Source organism: Balaenoptera musculus, chromosome 10 (genome assembly GCF_009873245.2).
Source record: "Balaenoptera musculus isolate JJ_BM4_2016_0621 chromosome 10, mBalMus1.pri.v3, whole genome shotgun sequence".
Taxonomy (NCBI): domain Eukaryota; kingdom Metazoa; phylum Chordata; class Mammalia; order Artiodactyla; family Balaenopteridae; genus Balaenoptera; species Balaenoptera musculus.
Window position 1 is genome coordinate 17,122,228 of NC_045794.1, and position 23,548 is coordinate 17,145,775.

Consider the following 23,548-nt stretch of genomic DNA (forward strand, 5'->3'; position numbering starts at 1 on the left):
CATTTTCATGGCTTCAGGATGTTGGGGCAGAGGCGATTATCTCTTCCTCCTGGTTACTTTGGGTCAGATGATCATTGCTTCATCTCCAGAATCTTAAAGCACTTCCAGGCAGGAAGAATAGAAAGGGAGAAGGGCAAAAAGAGGCAAACTAGCCAAGTCTTTCCCCGTTTTAAAGTGCTTTCTTGGAAGTTTCCCATAGTGACTTCTGTTTACATCTGATGGGCCAACATTGTGTCCCATGGCTTCCTGATCTATAAGGGAGGGGAGGTCAGGAAATGTTTTTAAGCTAGGCACATTGCCATCTCTGCAAAAACTGGGTTTGTGTGAAGAGTAAGAGTAGACGTATATGGTATGGGAAACTAGCAGTCTTTGGCCACATAAGGCAAGGGATGAAAGAAAATTATAAGTTAGAGAGTGAAGGGACAAAGTGTCTTTACTAATTGTGTTCTCTTGTTTGCATCCTGATATACAGCAACTCAGAATGTCTTCATTTCCATCTAGGGGTACCACAGAATCTTAAAACTAAAATAGTAGGCATTTTATTCATTATAATTTGACAAACATATCACAAGATGCTTTTTTTTTTTTTTTAATAGCAAGAGAACTCTAGGGAGAATGAAATTGAAGACAAAGAAGTCTTTTCCCAGCTATAGAATTTTTGAATCAACTCCTCATTGTTCAAATTCCTAACTAGTGAACTTCTCTTACTTAATTTTCTTCTGGGCAAACTAATTAGTCATTCTGTAAACAAATGTTTATTGAGTCCCTTAACTGCTGCCAGGTACAGTGCATATAGAAAATAAGACCAAAAGATTTTTGGTCCTCAAACTCACTTTCTAGAATGGGAGATAGACAATAAGCAAGTAATGAAATAAATAGGCAAGATAATTTCAGATTGCCATTAAATACAGGAAACAGATGGTCATGCTGAAGAGAATTGGGGAAGATGAAGGTAAGGCTGGCCTCTTTTGTTTATTCCCTAACTCCAGTACCTAGTATCAAGCCTGGCTGAGGGTAGGTGCTCAGTATCTATTGGCTGATGCTGGATGGATGGAGGCATGGATGGATGGAAGGGTGGCTTATTCGTTAGTCTTGGAAAATATCTCTGAGGCAGTGCTATTCGAAATGATACCTGAAGGGTAAGGGTGAGCTAATAATGCTAAGAAATGGAAAAATTCATTCCGGGCACAGTAAACAGTATTCAAGCCTTGCAGGTCATAGCAGTGAGTTCAAATTTAATTCTAAATGAAATGAGAAGCCATTGAATGGTTTTACATTGATGATCTCATCTTATCTTCATAAAAATTATGTCAACTTGGTAATCTTACTATTATCTCCATTTTACAATGTGGAAACTGGACCTAGAAATGATAAAAATAACTTACTCAGATTCATGGAGCTAGTAAGAGTAAAATTAGGGTTTGATTTCAAGAATTGGACTCCAGAGTCTATCTTAACCACAAAGCAATGTTATAAGGACTCAATAAATATACTGTAATATGTACAGTAACTTGAATAACAGCACCTGTATTGTTAAATCAGGAAGAAGGAGAGAGGCTGAAAATTAGGTCTCTGCCAATATAATGGATTCAATTTTTAAGCATTTTTAAAAACATTTCTTAGCCTGACTTACGAATTGAACGCATAGTGTAGTCCTCTCAGAGCCTCCTCTGATTGACTTTATCTTTTGAAGTCAAAATTGTGTTTTTGTAATATATTATAAATTAGATTATTCTAAGTGGTCTAGTTTATGGTTCTAATGAGCTCTTTGAATATATGGAACTTGCAAAAAATTTTTTTTCTTTAAGTTTTGAATAATGGTAGCTTGAAAGAGGAAAAACATTACAGGCTAGAGGTTCAGTTTGGCTACACTTCTAAAGCTGTGACTGTACCTTGTGTAATTTATTGATTCTGAAAAATTGAATTTGTCATCTTCTAAGGATACTATCTTGGGCATTTTGTACATACCCTGCAGCCAGAAACCATATTAGAACAGTCATTCCCCCATGACCACTTCCAAAAAAGAAGAAATGTAGCCTAACAGGAAAATTGCCCTAATACTTCCAACAATGACAATAATTCTCAATTTTCAAATGTGACTTTGTGATCATTTTTGAATCCCACAATTCTAAGTCTTAAATTCCTCAACAAAAGATGAGAAACTAAAGTATTTTCTGTGGCAGTTTCATTAAAAACTTTGGCTGTGACACAGCAATAACTGTACAAATATCTTATTTGTCAAATTACATCCCTCCCTCTATTTCTAGATAACAATTTATGTTGAAACACGTGTCTTGGTGAAATATTTAATACTTCCGGTCATGGCTGGAAGCAAATAAAATGTGTTTAATAGAAAATAATGTTTTATTGTATACTTCCTTTAGGATACCCCCTTCCCACAAAAAACATTTCAGGGAGTTTTCAATTTAGATAAATAATCAAAACAGGAATACCATCCACTGTATATTATTGATTCAAATTGACAAAGACAGTGGTAAATTGATACATTAATCAACCTTCCTCTTCTGCAACCCAGAATCATGTTTTTGTTGTTGTTGTTGTTTTTAATTAATTAATTAATTAATTTTATTTTTGGCTGTGTTGGGTCTTCGTTGCTGCGCGCGGGCTTTCTCTAGGTGCGACGAGCGGGTATTGCTCTTTGTTGCGGTGCACGGGCTTCTCATTGCAGTGGCTTCTCTTGTTGCACAGCACGGGCTCTAGGCGTGTGGGCTGTGGCTCACGGGCTCTAGAGCGCAAGCTCAGTAGTTGTGGCGCACAGGCTTATTTGCTCCGGAGCATGTGGGATCTTCCTGGACCAGGACTCGAACCCGTGTCCCCTGCATTGGCAGGCGGATTCTTAAGCACTGCGCCACCAGGGAAGTCCCTGCTGTTTTTTTTGGCCATACCGCACAGCTTGTGGACTCTTAGTTCCCCGACCAGGCATGGAACCAGACCCCCGGCAGTGAGAGCACTGAGTCCTAACCACTGGACTGCCAAGGAATTACCCAGAATCATGTTTTTTAAAATAATTATCGTTAGGTAGCTATTTGTCTTTTTCCTCATGTTTTTTTTCTCACCAGATTCACTTTTCAAGTTCTTCTTCTTTCCTATGTTTTGCCTTTAATACAGGCTCTGGTACATAGTAGTTGCTTTAAAAAAAAAAAAAAAAAGAAAACGGTAAAAACAGAGTGAATTAGTCAGCTCTAGTACTTGAGGTAAGAACAAAGTAGAGAAGAACATATTAATCCTTTTTGAACTCGTAATTCTACCCACCCTCAGTTCATAAAGTACAAACAGTTTTACATCATGCTCTGATCTTCCTTTTTTTCTCCCCCCCCTTCCCTTTTCCTCACCACATCATCTTATATTCGAGTTTCTTTTCCTTCATCCCTAGGGACCTGCATAATATGTCCCAAAAGGGAATAAATTTCCAAGGAAACCTTTTCTTTCTGCAAAAGAACATTGGTTGTGGTATAAACAAACCCATGAAATTACTTTCAATGTATCAAATGAGTCTTGGAGCCGTGAAGAATTGAGGGGCTATATCAAATTTGGGGATGTGGATATACTCTGCCTTCAACTTGAGCTGAGAAACTGTCTTCAGGCTTTATCATAAATTATTTCCAGCCACATTTAGGGAGCTAAGGACAAGATGCACATGTTTTATTAAAACTTACATATCGTAGAAGTGGAACTAAAGTAGTTTTGGCAATATCAAGTTAAGTGGAAAAAGAAGAAACCCAAGGGACATATAATGGGGTTGGCATATACTGTTCGCTTAGCCAATCTATCCTTTTCTCCACAACCCCCCGAAGTGAGGCTGTTTGGGCAAGAGAAGTAGCATGGAAAATGTGTGGAATTTTGTCATTTTGCTGAAGTTTTTTTGGCACTGATGAAAAACGTAGCTAAGCATTGAATAAAATAAGGCTTTATATTTTTTACAAAAAAACATTTTTGGAAAAAAGTAACTTTTGCATTAAGAGGAAATCGTATGAAAATGAATTCAGTACTTTATGTCATTTATCAGACTTAAATTGAGTTTAATTTTTTAAGTCGTGTATTATTGAGATTTATTTTTAAAACTCACGCTATTGATTTTTAAGACCATTTCTAAGAAAGATGGTTTAAGTGGAAATTTTTCTCTGATTTAGTTAGTTTTGTTGCTATACGTAACAGCTTAAAAACTAAGTAGTAACATATCTATATTTTTATAGGTCCAGAAAAGTAAGTGTTTTGGAGATCAAAGTACTTTTCCCATTTTCCAGCACACATTATTAATTTTAATGCTACAATTTAAGAAATTGTATGTTGTTTATACCACATGCAATATATGAGAATGTTTGATTAAGAAAAAGAAAAAAAACCTTAAAGCTATCCAAATGTAAGACCTCATGAATCTTGTTAATGTTTTTGCCACAACTGAGGCTATATCTAAATTTCATTATTTTTCCCTAGGATTTCCAAATTTTTCTTCTAAAGAAAGATCAGTTTTATAGGTTAGTCTCATGAAGTTGCCCTCATGTCATGAGGTTTGACTGAGTCTTAATAACTTCCCGGGGAGAAGAGCCTTGAATAAGGCATTGTATAAATGGGATCTGAGTATATAGGGAAACTGAGAAATATTAGGAAGAGCCATTCTAAAGACCACAGGTGAAGAGCTAGAAATAATGAATGAAACTCTTTTTTGTATGTGTGCTTTCTGCTCAATTACCCAAATTAGCAGAAATAATACAAGCGGTAGTTTAACAAACTGTAAAATGCAGATTTATAGCTGTGTTCAATGCTGCTCAGAGATTTGGGTTTCACCTGAAGTAAGTTTGATAGAGTTAATAAAGTATAGCCACAATGCCTTGTTTAATATTTCCTAAGAAAACTGCATTTGTTTTGCTGCTCAGAACTTAAAAACGTTTTATTGTGGTTATTTTAGAAACATTTGCGTGAATTTGAGGGGTGTACTTGTTTAGTTTTGTTTGCTTGTTTTTTCAGGCCTGTTACTTGCATTGGAAATTCCGTTGTGTTTCCAATTAATAGATCCACCTGAAGGTGCAAGCCTTGTCCGTATTGAACAGACTCTCGAGTAGCTTTTTCCTCAGCTGATCTTTTCAAATGTTTATTTGCGACGCTCAGCCTTTTGCTATTCTATGTGCCTCATGAAAATTAAGCCACCCCAGATCTCATGTCTCCATGTCTCTTGTCACTAAGGGGACCTAGTGATGTTAAAATTTGGATTTTCCAATTATTACACAGAAAATAAATCTGAATCTGATTCACTAGACTCAGTAGACCTCATGGACACGTTACGTGTTACATACTACTCTGAGAAATGATGCATGAAGTTTGTTTTACTTATAAATTTGATCAAATTTTGTAAATTGGATGTTGCCATGGTCAGGGAATGGGTTTTTCCCACTCTAGCTTAATAAAAAGTAATCACATATATGTCATTTGAATTATACTTTTCTTAAAGAATTAGAATATATTAACACCTAAATAAAATTATGTAATTATTAAAAATGATAAAAATAATAGCTAAGATTTAATGTGTACTTACTGTGTACCAGATACTATACTAAGCCTTCTTTATGTAATAACTCATTTAGAGTTAGATGCCATTATTATCTAAATGCTAGAAATACAGAAACTGAGGCACAGAAACATTAAGTAAATTGTCCAAGATTATGTATCTAGTAAGATTGAATATCATGTCAGATGTGGGATTTGAACCAACAAATCCAGCCTCTAGAACCCACATGCTTGACTACTGTGCTAGAGTTTATTAATGATTCAGAAGGTACTTCAAGATCCTGTGGTGCCTCAGGGTTGGGAATAGCAACATTTGCTATGTTTACATAGAACACTGGGCTAGATATTGTGGGTACGCAATATATATTTGTTGAAAGGATGTATGAATGAAAGAGTGAGTGAGTGAATGCAGGAATGAATAATAGGTACTACTGAGATATGCTAATAGAGAATTTAGCATAACTTAAACTCTGACATATAATTTACTATACATTTTGAGGTAATTCCATAGCCAACATTGAAAAATATGATTAATTTATAGTATTTACATAGGATTTTCCAAGAAATTAAATTTTTCTCATATTCCTCAATTTTTAAAGGAGATGGAGACTAGGAGTGGAAAATGGATTTTGTAGAAATAAATCTGTCACATTAACTACCACCATGAGTTCCATGAAGACAAATCAAATCCCATGTCTTTTTCTTTTTCCTTACCAATATACTTAGTTGACCAAGACCTGATACTTGGTTTGAACTCAATAATTATTTATTGTTAAAGTTTGTACAGTAGAAAAAGTATATGATTTGTAGTCAGCAGAACCGAATTTTAATCCATGTTTAACCACTGGCTAGTGGCTATGTTTCAAGTTCACTTCTCTTTACTCATTTCCATATTTATAAAGTAAGAATTATATGCCTCTATGATAATGAAAAAAAAATGTATAAGAAAAACATTTAGAAAACTGTAAGAAAAAAGAATCCTCAGAATGTGTTCCATGGAAAGCTGTTAATCTCTTTCGAAACAAAAGTGTTCTGTTCAAATGTGTTGAAAATGTTAGTTAAATGGAGTTCCTTTGTTTAATACTTCACCAAACTTTAATAACGCTAATATGAATTGGGACTATCCAAGTACTAATTATATTATGCAGAATTTCAAAAGCATGTTTTACTGTATTGTCATTTCTTTATAAAATATCTAATAGGGGAACACTGCTTAAGCACAATACTGTTGTGATTGCATTATTCGTAGCATAGTACCCAAAATACAAATTAGCAATAAAAAGTACAAAAATTCCATGTAATCAAGATAGTCAAGATCTATTAAGTAAAAATAATGGAAGCTTTGTAGCCTCAATAGCCGCATATAGGTTTAGGGTAGTGATTGTTATTGTGATGACAGGGACAGAAATAGAATTATGGAAACATTCTAAACCAAAGTGTGGGAACATCATTATCGTCATTATCAGAAAAAGATACAGGACTTAACAGTAGAGAGGCTAGGATTTCGAAATCCAGAATATTTGAACTTCTTTCTATTTGAAGTTTTCTCATTCCCCCGTGTTTATGAAATTTACACTGGCTGCTGGGTTGGAACGCTGAGTTAGGATCAGGGATTTATTCTCTGCCAAGTGAATGGAATTTAGGTAGTTATCACCAACTGTGAAAGGAAAAAATATCCCTTGATTTCAGTCCTATGTAGTGCTTTACTGTTTTCAGGCTCTCAGTGCTTTCTAAGGAGGGTCAGTTCTAAAGAATCCTTTTTCTCCTGCTAATTTGTCTGAAGGTTCAAGATGGGGAGAATAGGAGAAAGCTAAATTATTTGGGGAATGATAAAAAACGAGATTTAGCTCTGGGGGAGGATCCTTGAGGCATGAAAGGTTGAGACCTTTAAGCTGAAAAAGACTCATTTCCCTCCCCGTGCCTCCCGCCCCCGCCAGGAGTAAAGGGCAAGGGGTAGTAACAGCTATAAAAAAATAAACAAAAATGCTCTGTGACACCATCTGAGATACCTGGTGGATATTTGAGTGGCTTTTTGCAGTATTCTGTGTGGTGTAATCATGTCCGGTCTCCCCTTGGCTCTTCAATAACGCCCCCATCACTTGATAATGCCTTGTAGAGTGGAATGGATTTAGCATGTGGGGGGATGTGATGAAGTGGTGGTAGTGAAGCTAGGCTCTGGGTGAGAACTGAGGCTGCTGATGGTGTCTGGGTTACGCGAAGGAGGCTGATGGAATCTCCCAGGAAGTCTGTGTTTGATTTGGACCGTAGGCCAAAGTTGTTAAGAAAATCCCTGAGGCTCTCACACATTGTCACCCAGCCCTCCAGGGTTCTTCGCTGGGGTTTGGGGCCTCAAAAGGCCCAATAGAGATGGTATTGAAAAAGATCTATCCTCCTTTATAATTAAATTTACAGATTTTTCAGTTCCCTTTTCGGCGGAGCACAATATAGCCTTGACCCCCATTGATAACAAGAGGCAAAGGAAAGAAACATCAGGGATTAAGAGCAGTTCCCCTAAAAGGACTAGGTGGGAGCTGCACTGGTCTACACTGTCCATCACAGATCGTCCCAGGCCAGGGGACTGCCGTCTAGTGGGCCCTGCGGGCAGGGGAGCGGGCAGTCCAGGCCCATCTTCCTACATAGAATCCTAGAGAACAAAAACATAAGTACTAAGGAGATTATGAAAAGAGTATGCCAAAGGAAGAATCCAAAGGGAACATGCCCAGGGTAAAGAAGAGCTTTAATTTGCTTATGAAATTGAAAGTCCCAGGCTTCTCATAGTAACTGCAATTAAAAGGCAGCCCCTGCCCTTATGCATTTTATGACTCTTGAAAAACAAAACCCATGTGTAAAGAGACAACAAAATTGTACTATGACTAATACAAGGGTACCTTTGTGGCATATCATATATGCTTCATAAATTCTTGTTGTATTGAATAAAACTGAGTAAGAGATTCGGGAAGGGAGAATCCCTGGTCCACGAGTATTTCTCTAGAGAATGTACTTTGTTATTTTTAATTAGTGGAGTTCATGACTAACTTTTTTGGACAATTTCATACCAGAGGAAGGGAGTAAATACCAAATATAGATTTAAAAGATCCAACTGTTTTAAAATTTTAGGTGAAGGATGCTCTGCTGCTCCTCAATTGTACCACTTGTACTCCCATCTCAGGACCTTTGCACCTCTGTGTCTTCTGTCTCGCGTGCCCATCCCCCAGATACCTGTGTGTCTGGCTCTCCCGCTTTATACAGGTCTCTGATAAATGTCACTTTTTCAGAAAGGACTTCCCTGATCTACTTAAATAAAATTAGCTCTGAAAAAAAAAAGAATTAGCTCTGTTCCCAGCCCTGACCCACCATTTGCCTCTCATTCTCTATCCTTTACGCTACTCTAGGCATCTTTATAGCTTTATCGTCACCTGGTATATGTTTATTTGTATATGTTCTATCTCCTTTCATTAGAATTTTAAGAGCCAGGAGAATAAAGATGCATCTTGGTCTGTTCACTAGTATATAGGTTATGTCTACAAGAGTTCCTTGCATATAATAGGCACACAATAAATATTTGTTTAATGAATAAATGATTACATAAAAAGAGGGTTTTATGTTATACTTCCATGTATGTACTATACAGAGTATATATTCATATATATATAATATATAAATTATAGTGTATATATGTTATTTTTATGTTTTTAAAAATATAGTAATTTTCTTTTTGTAATTTATTTTTTATTGAAGTATAGTTGATTTAAAAATCTATTAATTTCAGGTGTACAGCAAAGTGATTCATATATGTATTAATATATATATATGAGTATATATATTTTTTCTTTTTCAGATTCTTTTCCTGTATAGGTTATTACAAAATATGAGTATAGTTCCCTGTGCTATACAGTAGGTACTTGTTGTTTATCTATTTTCTATATAGTAGTGTGTGTCAGTTAACCCCCAACTCCTAATTTATCCCTCCCCCCACTTTTCCCTTTGGTAACCATAAGTTTGTTTTCTATGTCTGTGAGTCTATTTCTGTTTTGTAAATAAGTTCATTTGTATCATTTTTTTAGGTTCCACAAATAAGTGATGTATTTGTCTTTCTCTGTCTGACTTACTTCATCTAGTATGATGATCTCATCCATGTCGCTGGAAAGAGCATTATTTCATTCTTTTTAATGGCTGAATAGTATTCCACTGTATATATACACCACATCTTCTTTACCCATTCATCTGTCATGGACATTTAGGTTGCTTCCATGTCTTGGCTATTGTAAATAGTGCTGCAATGAACATTGGGGTGCATGTATCTTTTCACATTATGGTTTTATCTGGATATATGCCCAGGACTAGGATTGCTGGGTCATATATCCCAGGACTAGGATTGCTGGGTCATATGATAGCTCTATTTTAGTTTTTTAAGGAACCTCCATACTGTTCTCCACAGTGGCTGCACCAATTTACATTCCCACCAACAGTGTAGGAGGGTGCCCTTTTCTCCACATCCTCTCAAGCATTTATTATTTGTAGACTTTTTGATGATGGCCATTCTGACCGGTGTGAGGTGATACCTCATTGTAGTTTTAATTTTCATTTCTCTAATGGTTAGAGACGTTGAGCATCTTTTCATGTGCCTGTTGGCCATCTGTATGTCTTCTTTGGAGAAATGTCTATTTAGATCTTCTGCCCATTTTTTGATTAGGTTGTTTTCTTGATATTGAGCTGCATGATCTGTTTGTATATTTTAGAAATTAATCCCTTGTCAGTTGTATTGTTTGCAAATGTTTTCTCCCATTCTGTAGGTTTTCAACAAATGAAGTAGAAGAATAGTTTACTTGAGAATAACTTGAGGATAACAGTGTGACTGTTAACTCTCCATCATTACATTTTTTCATATCTAAAACCGCTCGCCTCTTTAAATACATGCAAAGTATTTTTTTTTTTTAATTTTGCATCTAGTTGTGGTTTCCTGCAGCTTGCATCCCTTCAGTAATAAGTCTGGTGAGGTTTGTTTTTTTTTTTTTTGCCCAAAAAGTCCCTAAAAAGGTATTCATGTTTATATTAACAAACAAACAAAAAATAATAGAACATAGCACAGGGAAAAATATAAACAAGAAAGGGAACTATTTTACCTACAGAAACACACTTTCAACTCTCTGCATTTCTCATGCTATTATCAAAAATATCTTTGCTTGGACAGAACCATTTTGTTTCCATGCTAACTTCTCATTTGTTTCTCCTGTGAACTTTTTAAATTCGGTGTTTGGCAGCAGTTTTGTTTTCCTTGGAACTAAGTACTGTGTAACATACTGTTAGCTGAAGGCTGTGATGTAGACATTTATTATTAAAAATAAAAGAGAGAAGAATTTATTCCATAAGGATGAAAATGACTTAGTGTCAAGGAAGTTAGGATTTTCAAAATGCTTTACATAGCAAATTGTGTTTCTCTGAAAGGAAGTATATTTTATTTCCTAGGAATAAATTTAAGCATCTTCATTTTGCCCATCCTGATTAATGGGAGCTGAGAAAGAAGGAAAGATAGACAGTTTTACGGAGAATTCCTTCTCTTTGCCGTGTGTAGGCGTAACCTTGGTGACCTATATATCCTCAAACCTTCTGGTGAGATGTTTATTAAAGTGTTATTACCCATAGCAGTAATCATAGTTAAATAGCCAAGAAGGTATTTTTCATAGAAGGCGAGAGACAAACATTTTTTTCTTCCTGAGTTAAGCCATGTACTCTTTATCAACCAGAACATATTTGAATTTCCTATTTATTATTCATTTTTTAGTTTCAATTTCTCTCTCTTTCTCTGTTTTACATTTCAATTGATCATAAAATCAGAAGCATTCCTCCTCCAAAAAGAGTATCATGTCATGTTAATAAACTTTTTGTCTCTTTTCCCAGAATGGCCTGGGTATCATGCTGCTGTTCACTTATCTTGAAAGTGTAGTCCATTGAAATGACTTCAGTTGCAAAAAGAAAAAAATGATTCCACAAATTCTACTTCTGTTCCTCATTGGACATCTGCAACTTAACACTAATCCTACCTGTGGACTCAAAGGATGTTTCAACTTCCTCACTGATATAACATCAATATCAGTTTGCACTTAATTCTGTAATTCATTGACTTATTATGCAAGCTCTCCTCTTTACTATTTATTATAACTGACCAATTTTTTTCATTTGTCCTAATCATTAGTTAAGAGAGTAGGGCTAGGGAGGTATCTCTGTACTTCTAAAACATTTAGCTCTGTGGTTCTGCTTTAATAGGAATACTTACCAGCAGCCAAATGCTTCATTTTAATTTAAATAATCTGTAATATTAAATAAGTCAGGCAGTTTATCATACTATGGATAGTTTTTTTTAAAAGGCTACTGAAAACATGATGCTTATTTTAGTCCTGCATCCATGATCTGAGGACAATGCTCTTATGACAGTAAAATAAATTCTGTGTAAATAGGGTAAAAATTCAAATGCTGTCATGTACTAATATGAAGCTGATACTCACTCCCCTTTCTGTGCCAGGTATGCAATAATCACCGGAACAAGTAGAGTCCTGACACCCTATCCAGCCCTCCCCACCTTTCTCTGCATTTAAAAAACAAATGCGAGAAGATACTGTAACAAACCCCGTATAGTCAACACTGAAGTAATGTTAAATTTTGGCTCAGATTTTTTAAATGAAAAGTATCAATAGATACTTTTTTAATGATAAAGCCCTTGTGTGATTTCCTCAAGTCCAAAGGGAATACAATCTTTGTTGATTTCCTTTGCCTTTCTTCTTATTGAATAGAGAACATTCCAGTATCTTATTCATCATGTCAGAGTTTTTTTTATTTTTTGGATATTTCACAGAGCATGTAGATTTATGTAACTTTTTATTACCTAGAAAAAAGTAGCAGCAGTATCATTTTAAAATACATTTTGAAATATTACCACATGCTTTGTCAACTCAGACTTTCAAATATATTATAATAATGGTATTAAATAGATAATATAAATATATAATGATACAGTGGAATAGAATTCCTTTAGCCTAAATCTCTCTCATTAGTCTATTGTATACTGCAAGGAAATAACTCTCTCTGATACGTAACACATTTGGCAAATTTACTATTTTAAAGTTTAAAATAAAAGGTTGGAGAGTGAAACTTTTGGAGGTTTGTAAGTTCTGGTTTGTACATTATCAAATTATCTTCTCTTCTGTAGTAAGTGATGACCCAAATGAGTCTGCATTTTGAATGTTTTTGTTCTTTGACTAAAAATTGTCTTTAAGATAGTTAATGGCAGAGGGCAGTGAATCCCGTGTTTTTTTCTTATCTTAGTTCTGATATTGGAGAAATGTTATGTTCTTGACTTAGTATCTGTCATCATCAGATATTCCCCCTTAAATTCATATAGGTGGATGACAATTCGTGTTTCTGATGTATTTACCTCTTTTAATTGTGATACTCATGCGTGGTAGAATTTACCAAGTTACCCTGTTCGTTTAAATTCACTAGCAAGAGGGTAATAGTCATAACAGCCTTTTATAACCTATTTTCTTGAGAAGATTTAGATAAAATAGTGAGAGAGAGGAGAAGGTAAGCCTTCTGCTTAAAAATCATTTTTATTTATCAGTCTAGTACTCAAGTTTATCATCTCTTTAGAGTTGCCAACGCAAGCATCTCACCTCCCTGTTATTAATGAAAGATATTCCCAAAGTCTCAATAGGACAATGGTTGAAATTGTCAAGAATTGTTTTGATAGTTCTAGTGAATAATTACTTAAATATCCTTAATTTATATGTTTCTGAATCAGACTATTTCATTGGTTGATTAGTATTTTATCTTATTATAATTAACTTTAAATTAGTATTAATGAATATTTACTAGCAGATGTATTGCCAATAAATCTACAAATTTAGGAAATTAAAGCATTAAAGAAATATCCACTAAGCATTCAATTTTATGTGATGATTATCTGGGCTAATTTACCCAAAATTACGTGCTAGCCAAACTATAATTAAATCATTGTAATACTTCTAAGGCTTGCAATAATCGACTATCTTATTAAAAATGAGTAATTTAAAATGACGTAGTTGTATTTTTCACTTATTATACCATGAGCATTTCTCATTTAATTTTTTAAAAGGCTCTGCAGGTCAGTTTTTTTTTTTTTAACATCTTTATTGGAGTATAATTGCTTTACAATGGTGTGTTAGTTTCTGCTGTATAACCCAGTGAATCAGCTATACTATACATATATCCCCATATCCCCTCCCTCTTGCATCTCCCTCCCACCCTCCCTATCCCACCCCTCTAGGTGGACACAATTTCTAATTGCTATATTATATTCTTTTCTATACTATAATTTATTGAATAGTTACCCTTTTGTTGGATAACACAGTGATTAGCACATTATAATTACTAGATTCTTACGATTTTATTTACTGGTCAAAGTGTATGAATTTTTAGTAGTATGTAATATGTATTAAAGTTGACATACATGGTACATGTCTATATTTATAAGTGTTTTATATATATATATGCATATATATCTCAATATATATATTTGCTATATGCTAGCAATATATGTGTATACTTATCTCCCTAAATCCTAACCTAATATTCTACATTATCAATTTGCTAAAAGATAGGCAACAGTAGTTTTTTGTTATTGTTTATACTGAATTTCTTTCACTTCCAACAAAGTCAGTTGTTTCCCATAAACCTCTTGACTTGATATTTATTGTGTAAATTGTCCTTATCCTTTCTTCCAGTTATCTATTAGAGTTGTGTTTATTTCACGTTTGTAGAGTTCTTAGTGTACTGAAGATATTATTCTTTACCTACCATTTACTGCAGATATTTTGCCAATTTGACATTTGTGCAGACATTTGAAGATTTCATGCAGCCTGATAAATTCGTCTGTGTTTTTTTTTTAATTTGGAAAATCTTTATATATTCCAAAGTAGTTTAAGTATTTGTCTTGATTTTATTCTACTTTATACTTACAGTTTGATCTTTTAAAAATTTAATTTTTTATCTATATAGAAGTTATATATATTGTAAGGTTCAGCTCCAATTTTTTCTTTCTTTTTTCATTTGTTGAATAATTCATCAAATACCCATTGATTTTTATATTTTATTTTTTACCTTTTGTTACTACATGTACTTGAATTTATTTCAGAACTGTCCACTCCATTTCATTTATTTGTATTTTGAGTCTTAAATCATTATCCTATAATTTGAGTTAAATTTTATAATACACTTCAATAACCACTAGGGCATTTTCATCTCTTCTGATATTTTGATTCTTAGAAGTTCATTCTCTCAGATAAAATTTAGGTGCTTGTGTTTTTCAATTTTTTTCTTAAAAAAAATACAAACAGCTTTTGATTGAAATTGAGTTAAACCTGTAAATTTATTTGGGTAAAAATGAACACAATAATTTTATTGAATTCACTCTTCTTAACCAGGAGCATTGTATGTTTATCAGTAAAGTTTTACCATTTTCTGTGTATGGTTATCAAACATTTCTTAATAATGTTCAAAAGTATATTGTTTTTTGTTGCTATTGTGATCAGTTTATTTGTTTTTTGTTATAGCTACTGAAGAGTCACTGCTGTTGTACAGAAAAGTTAATGTATAGAAGTATGTTCTATAGATGTCTTGTTAGCATGCTAGCTTCTTAATAGTAAGGAGTTCTTCCATTGGTACACATGACTAGTGAGTGTACTGGACAGAGAAATGGAATTTTATTCCTCTCAGTTGGTATCTTGCATTTTCTTAATGCTCTTCAAGATAAATGTTATTTTCAATAAATAAATATTGTGCTTTGAAGCAAAGTAGCTCAGGACTATTACAACTATGGGAATAACTTGATAATGTTTTATAGTCTCTGTTTTTATGAAAATTTACATTTCGTGACTTTGGGGGCATATTTCACAGTAAATAATTTTGCTCCTTTGAACTCTCATATTTTGTGATATTATCAAAACAGAATTTAAAATGATTGAAATATTTTGGACTTCTGGTTCTTGTCATTCTTGACAGTAGACTAAGCTACACTAGTAGATTTCTGTAGCATATTTTCTTAATAAACTAGAAGCTAAATGGTAAGAAAATAAAGCTTAACGTGGTTTAACATTGATCTAGAATGTTCCTGACAACCATAAAGCTGTACATTAGCAGACTCATTTTGTCACACTGTGATATTAAAATATCTTCACAACAACTAGTAGTTGAACTATTAGCTATCAAACCAGAAGTGTATTACTTCAGGTATGTTAATTTACTCATGAGGTCAATATAATACTCTACTATTAAAACATAGATTTCAAAAGCCTCATTATTCTTTAAAAGAAAGAGTAGAAATAGTTGCCATGTAAAATAAGTATCATTTAATTTACTGTCATTATTATATTATCTTACAGCTCATGGGGCATTCAGAATGGGACCACAAACGAGGGCCAAGAGGATCGCAGGTAGGTTTCTTTTCCTTTCCTTTTTTGCATTTTGTTTCTTAACACTTTGAGCCATGAGTTTTCTAAAACTCATGAAATAATAATAATGAGAGAGAGGAAGAGACAAAAGAATCATGCCATTTGTTTTTATTTAAGTTAGCTGTAATTAAAGTCAGGTTTCAAATCCCAAAGGCAGATGCCAGTATATTCCTCTGAAGAGCTTTCTGGTATCCCAGACTGGTTGTGTTTATATGAATGTAGATTTTATATTCATCTTGTCTCTGCAGAATACAGTTTGATCAGCAACCTACTCTCTTGATTTTATTTCCTTCCTTTGAAAATTTTTCTATGTATTTTCTTCTTCTCTCTACCTTCCTGGTTTTGGTTAAATATTTTGAAATATAATGAGAGTAAACCCTGAACTAATTACAGAGATTTGTCTCTAAATGAACTGTCTTCATCTTAGGGAAATAGAAAGATGAAAGGACCTATTATTTTGGAAAAGAAACAAATTATAAAACTTTCTATATTACCAGACTGTTCTCATTGTCTTATTTTATGTCTTAGGCAAGGAGAAAAGCTTCCATGACGCATTTATGCTTTTTAATGACCTAATTAGACAATGTGGATTTGTTTTGCTTCCATAATTACTTCGCCTGACAGAATAAAGGCTGAGTTTTACACTAAGAAAATTGTCTCTCCTCCTAGGGTATTTTGTGGAGAAATGTAAAAGTCATTTCTCTCTTAGCAGCCTGTGCTTACCTGACTGTAAACATGCTAAATAAAAAATTAAGTGGGTGGAACATTTTAATCTTTGCTGCTCACATGTTTTATTTGCCACTAAAAAATATGGTTAAGAGAGAGTTTACTGTGCGATACTGTATATGAAAGATCACTGTGAAATGTGAGCGTCTCCCAAGTGTTTTACCAAGCTGACGTGACCTGTGCTGTCATTAAGATTGCACGGACAACAGTTTCATTTTGGTCACTAGGAAAATACAACCAAGTCAGTCAGTTGTTTTTAGTGGAGAGTTTAATAGCTGTGGTTTTATTTTTGTCCATTATCAATTTGATTAGTAGATAATATAAACCAGTCCAATTAAATTAGGATTATCCAAAAGGATTTATGCCTCATTCTCCCTCACTGTCACTTCCTTGTCTCCATTTTCTCTGGCAACTCTCCCTCTGTACACATTTACTATTTTAACTCAGAATTTTCGGCAAGATTGGCAATGAAATGATGAAATTAATGCATGGTGGATGCTTTGTAATTCTAGACCAATCAAAAGTAAAGATGAGCACCAGTAAGAAACTCTGTGGTTTCTGATTATTGCCACCAAAGACATTTTGACTTAGAACACACCAAGCAACTTGATGTCCTTTCAAAGTAATGTAGTGTTAGTTTATAAAATTTGTTGAAAAAATATATAATATACTCGCCATATAACCTATTTGGATATAATTTATCTTCAAGTTTGGATTGGTCACTCTGTCATTAGAAATTGAAATATAATGTCATAAAGGCACAGCGTTGTTTATGTTAACTTTAAACATAAAAAAATCCCAGAATGAAAATTTTTAGAATTCCAGCTATTGCACATAGCTAGGAAACTTCAGAATTCTACATACACATGAAAAATATTTTCATAAATAAAGTTTGATTATATTTAGAAGCTTGAGATAATTCTGAAAAGCAAAGGCACTAGAAAGTTCTTGCATGAACTACCGTTATCAGCATCAAGGTCTTTCCTGAACCTCTCAACTAGCTAAATAAGCATTTGAAATGGAGTATACCTTTGTCTCACCCTTGACCCTCAACTCAGATAAAAAAAAAAATTGTCAATGTCAAAAGCAAAAACACACACCAAAAAATAAAAACGATAACAATTACAACAGAATACTTTATTCTTTGGAAATTCCAGATAAATCAATTAAGCACAAAAGTAGTAACCTCTTATCTAATTCTGATTCCCCACTGCAGGGGGGTGGGGGGATGGGGTGGGGAAGACAGTATATTTATGTTTTAGATGATTGATCCCTTCTTATCTTGCTACCATTTCCTTGGACAATATGTCTAAAGCCTTTCGGCCGTTTGAAAGGAATCTCAGACAAACTGCATTTGAACACAGATCTCTAAATATTTTACGACTACCACAAGGCCTTACTCAAATCCCATCTCAATTTTGTTTAATTGAAGACAGGTTTTTAAGCACTTACTATGTGGATAGCACTGTGGTAGGTCTCACTGAAGAAAAACTGAGTGACAAGTTTACTGCATTGCAAGAGCTTACAAGGTATGGTTGGAAATAGAGCAATACTTGAGTAGGTAATTTGCATATAAGGCAGAGTGGTAGATGTAAAATTAAGTATATAAACAAAGTGTGATAAGAGTTTAGGTGGGACAGAGTATTTATTTATGCCTAGTGGAACTGGGAAATTTGGTGGTATCTGAGGTGAGCCTTCAAGGTTGGGTAGTAAGGTTTCAGAAGTGCAAAGAGGGAAAGGGAAAAGCTTGAGGAAAAGTCTGAACTGGTAAAGTGTGGGATTGTTTGGATTTCTGTGAATTTTCTTTATAACTGCTTTATAAACACTTACTGCCTAGGGACTGTTGCAGGAACTACTGTGAAAGAATGATCCAGGGAATGTCATTCTTTATTGATCAGGTATGAGGAGGAAGTAAGGAGGGTTAAGAATTTGTAATCCAGTACTTCAATATTATGCTAATGAAACAAAGTCAGAGAAAGACAAATGCTGTATGTTTTCACTTATATGTTGAATTTAAAAGACAAAACAAATGAACATGTATAACAAAACAGAAACAAATTCAAAGATACAGAAAACAAATTAGTGGTCTCCAGAGGGGAGGGTAGAAGAGATATGGGAGAAACAGGTGAAGGGGACTAAGAGGTCCCTGCTACCAGTTATAAAAAAAATAAGTCATAGGGATGTAATGCACAGCAAAGGGAATATAGTCAATGATATTATAATAACTTCATATAGTGCATAATCTATAAAAATATCAAATCACTATGTTTTACACCTGAAATTAAGATATTTTAAGTCAAATATACATCAATTTTTTTGGGAAAAAAAAAGAAGAATGAGTCCCAGTAACACAGGCCAGTTCACAGGGAAGATGATGAGTTTAGTGTTAGAAGTGTTAAGAGAGAAGTGAAGATGACAATTCCAAAAGGGAATTTCAGACAAATACTTGAGGTGCCGTTCTGGGCTCTGTAGCCAGATGAAAGCAGAAGATGTCAGTTAGGGAATGCCAATCATTCGTGTGATAATCAAACTACATCAGGCAATGGATTCCAGAAGAAGGATATTAAAAGAGAAAAACAGAAGAAAGGCTCATTCTTGAGGGAGACTCAGTGTAAGGGCTGGGAGGAGCCTGGGGAGGGAGTTAAAGCATGTACATGGGCTCACTAGAGACCAGAGGAAGAAGTAATGCAGAACCCAAAGTAGTGAGTATACTGTCAAGTTACACTCCGAAGAAGGCTGAGACCACAACCAAAGTTTCAAGAAAACAAAAAAAGGAGGAAATGCTTTTGGATGTAGTGATGAGCAGGGCATTAGTGAACTCTGAGAATGCACTTTTGGTCAAGAAGAGGTGGAAAGCAGAATACAGAAATTAAGAAGAGAATTAGTGTGAGATAGTGGAAAGGTCTCTTGGAGGAGTTTTGTTTTAAAAGAAAAGTAGAATTAAGAAAGAGGTGACAAACAACAAGTTCCTACTGTATAGCTCAGGGAACTATATTCAGTATCCTATGATAAACCATAATAGAAAAGAATATAAAAAAGAATGTGTGCGTATACATATATATATATATATATATAAAACTGAATCACTTTGCTGTACAGCAGAAATTAACATTGTAAATCAACTATACTTCAATAAAACAAGAGAAAGAGGTGGCAACAGAAGTGAGGAAAATTTATTTTTATGCTAAGGTGGGATGTATGTCTTAATAACTATTAATGGCAAAGAAAGAGAATCAATAGAGAGAAGAAAACACTGAAAATTCTCAATAGTGACCTATTTAAGGACTGAGAAAATAGTGTAGTCCAGGGAAGGGAATGCAATTTCTCCCAGTGTCGTCCTTTGGGCTGGTCCCTTTGACACCTGTTTATGTGTTTCTCTCACACTCCACCAGTTCCCACCCTAGACTCCGCCATTCACCCTAGTTCAGAAAAACTGACCATGTTCTCAAATGAACTACTGGATAGATCCACCAAAAAGCACAAATGAAGAAGTTTTGGAAAGAAAGTAGGCACATCTATACCAGAAAAGGAGAGAAGAAATAGGGACAGATAGCACAAAAATGAAAGAAATACTTTGAGCCTAATGACTTCAGTTTTCTTGCTAGAGAAAGGGTACATAAACTTGGGGATATTATAGTGGAAAACCTTGAATGGTAGAAAATATATGGAGTACATTTGTTTTAGATTTCCAAAAACGGGACTGACTTGATGTGTGAACATACCTGGTAGAAAGCAGTGGGCTTTGACAGATGTGAGTGGGTATCCTGCAAGACAAATTTTAACGTATTTTACTTTAATGCAAAAAACACCAATATATGTCAGGAACTGTTTTTATCCTTCGAGGAGTCAAAAATGAACTAAATGACTTTGGCCTTCAGGAAGGAAGTATATAGTTTTACCTAAAGGCAGCCTTAACTCAGAGGATAAAAATGATCAGCTCATATTGAGGGCATTCATCATTACCAGGATAGAGTTAAACTTCTCCTGGCTTTCCTCCTACATGCTTGCTAAATAAAAGATTTTCTCAACTTTGATGTCATCTTCCAAAATTATATGTGCATTATCACAGATGATAAGGTGTACCTTTCATATCAAATATTTATATAGAAAAATACGTATCTTACTTCAAGTAAATTCCAACACTTAATTGCATGTAACTCTTCAAGCTCAGTAAGAATTTAATTAAAATTGATTTATTTACTCTTTACTCAATAATTCTGTGACATAATTTGTCAGCTCACAGCTTTCAGGCTGATATTTTCTTCTTTGTTTTTTTTTTTTTTAAAGTATGTGGTCTCAAATAGTAGATCATCCAAACTAGGGAAGATGCTAAATGATAAATAAACTTCCAGCAGCAGGCAGAACTCTTTTCTCTGGCAGCATTTCCAGTAATACCAAACGAAGTCAGGGGATAAAATTCTCAGAAGGCAATTATGTTTTTTACTTTTTCTTTCCTCTGAATTCTTGAAGAAAAGTTTTTCAGTGGGAAGTTAAGAGAAACAATAGAAAATTGCTCTCCTTTGAAAGCTTAAAAGTAGTTGAAGGGCATTGAAGGAGCCAATAATTTACTTATCACTTAGCTAAGGGTCTGTGGGAAAAGATTAATTTGTGAATTTGCGAACTTCCTAACACTTTAACGTGCTAGGAACCAGCAGGCCCATATTTATCAATAGTTAGAGACTAGCCAGTTCTTTAGTATTTAGTATATTATTGATATACTAAACTATTTATCACTAGAGACTAGCAGATTCTGTAGTCATTTAGTGTGTGTGTGTATATTAACATATATATTAATGTATATATACTACCAGCCAAGTTTTATCAATTACACTTAAGACCACTTATTGAAGAAACAGCTTACATGTGATCTATCTAGTCTTCAGATAATTTAGGTATTTTCTTAGACAATGAAATTCTGGATTGTATGTTTCTAAGTCATTAGAGTATTGTATTACAATACAAGAAATTAACTGAATATTCTGGTGGGAAAAAAGGTAATAGATGGCACTGGGCTATTGGTATGCTTAAAATGAAATGAAAATGAAAATATAACACGTTAAAATTTATGGGATGTAGCAAAAGCGGTTCTAAGAGGGAAGTTAATAGAGATAAATGCCTACCTCAAGAAACAGGAAAAGTCTCAATCTAACTTTACATGTCAAAGAACTAGGAAAGGAAGAAAAAATGAAGACCCAAGTTAGTAGAAGGAAAAGATGATAAAGAATAGACAGAAATAAATGAAATAGAGACTAAAAAAGCAATAGAAAAGATCAGTGAAACTAAGATCTGGTTCTTTGAAAAGATAAAATTGACAAACCTTTAGCTAGGCTCACCGAGAAAAAAAGAGAGAGGACTCAAATTGATAAAAATCAGAAATGAAAGAGGAGATGTTACGACCAATACCACAGAAACACAAAGGATCATAGGAGACTATCAATAGTTATATGCCAACAAATTGGGCAACTTAGAAGAAATGGATAAATTCCTAGAAACATACAATCTACCAAGACTGAATCATGAAGAAACAGAAAATCTGAACAGATCAATAATAAGTAAGGGGATTGAATATGTAATTAAAAACCTTCCAACAAAGAAAAGACCAGGACCAATAAAGAAAAGACCAGGACCAGAAGGTTTCACTGGTGAATTCTACTAAATATTAGCACTAATTACCACCAATCCTTCTCAGACTCTTCCAAAAAATGTAAAAGGTGGGAACACTTCTGAACTCATTTTATAAGGCCACCATTACCTTGATACCAAAACCAGACAAGGACACTACAAGAAAAGGAAGTTAAAAGTCAATATCCCTGATGAACATAGGTGCAACAATCCTCAACAGAATATTAGTAAACTGAATTCAACAATACATTAAAATGATCATACACCATGATCGAGTGGGATTTATTCCAGAAAAGCAACAATGGTTCAAATCTGCAAATCAGTCAGTGTGACACACCACATTAACAAAATAAAGGATAGGAATCTTATGGTCATCTCAATAAATGCAGAAAAGAACTTGACAAAATTCAACATCCATTTATGATGAAAACTCTCAACAATATGGGTATAGAGGGAACGTGTCTTAACATACTAAAGGCCGTATATGACAAGCTCACAGTGGACATTGTACTGTGTCAGCTTTTTCTCTAAGAACAGGAACATGACAAGGATGCCCACTCTCTCCACTTTTATTCAACATAGTACTGAAAGTTCTAGCCAGAACAATTAGGCAAAAAAAAAAAAAAAAAGAAACAGAAGGCATCCAAATTGGAAAGTAAGAAGTAAAACTATCACTATTTGCAGATGACATGATATCAGTTATAGAAAACCCTAAAGACCCCATCAAAAAACTGTTAGAACTAAGAAACAAACCCATTAAATTTGCAGAGTATAAAACCAGTACACAAAAAGCTGTTGTGTTTCTTTACACTAATAATGAAGTGTCAGAAAAAGAAATAAAGAAAACAATCCCATTTACAATTGCATCAAAAAGAATAAAATACCTAAGAATACATTTAACCAAGGAGGTGAAAGAACTGAATATTAAAAATAACAAGACATTAATGAAAGAAATTGAAGAGGACACAAAGAAATAGAAAGATATTCTGTGCCCATGGATTGGAAGAATTAATATTGTTAAAATGTCCATAATACCCAAAAGCAATCTACAGATTCAATGCAATCCCTATCAAAATTCCAATAGTATTTTTCAGAGGATAGAACAAACACTCCTAAAATTTGTATGGAACTATGAAAGACTCCAAATAGCCAAGCAATCTTGAGAAAGAAGAATAAAGCTTGAGACATCACACTCC

At 34.1% G+C, this 23,548-nt stretch overlaps 1 protein-coding gene across 1 annotated transcript in view; it reads left to right on the plus strand.

Annotated features, from left to right (window-relative positions):
• The window catches only part of PDE3A (phosphodiesterase 3A), a 306,358-nt gene that overhangs the window by 167,005 nt on the left and 115,805 nt on the right, over positions 1-23,548 (plus strand). The window contains exon 2 of the mRNA XM_036865657.1: positions 15,936-15,986. Coding sequence (XP_036721552.1) covers positions 15,936-15,986 — 51 coding nt within the window. The remainder of the gene's footprint in view (positions 1-15,935; positions 15,987-23,548) is intronic.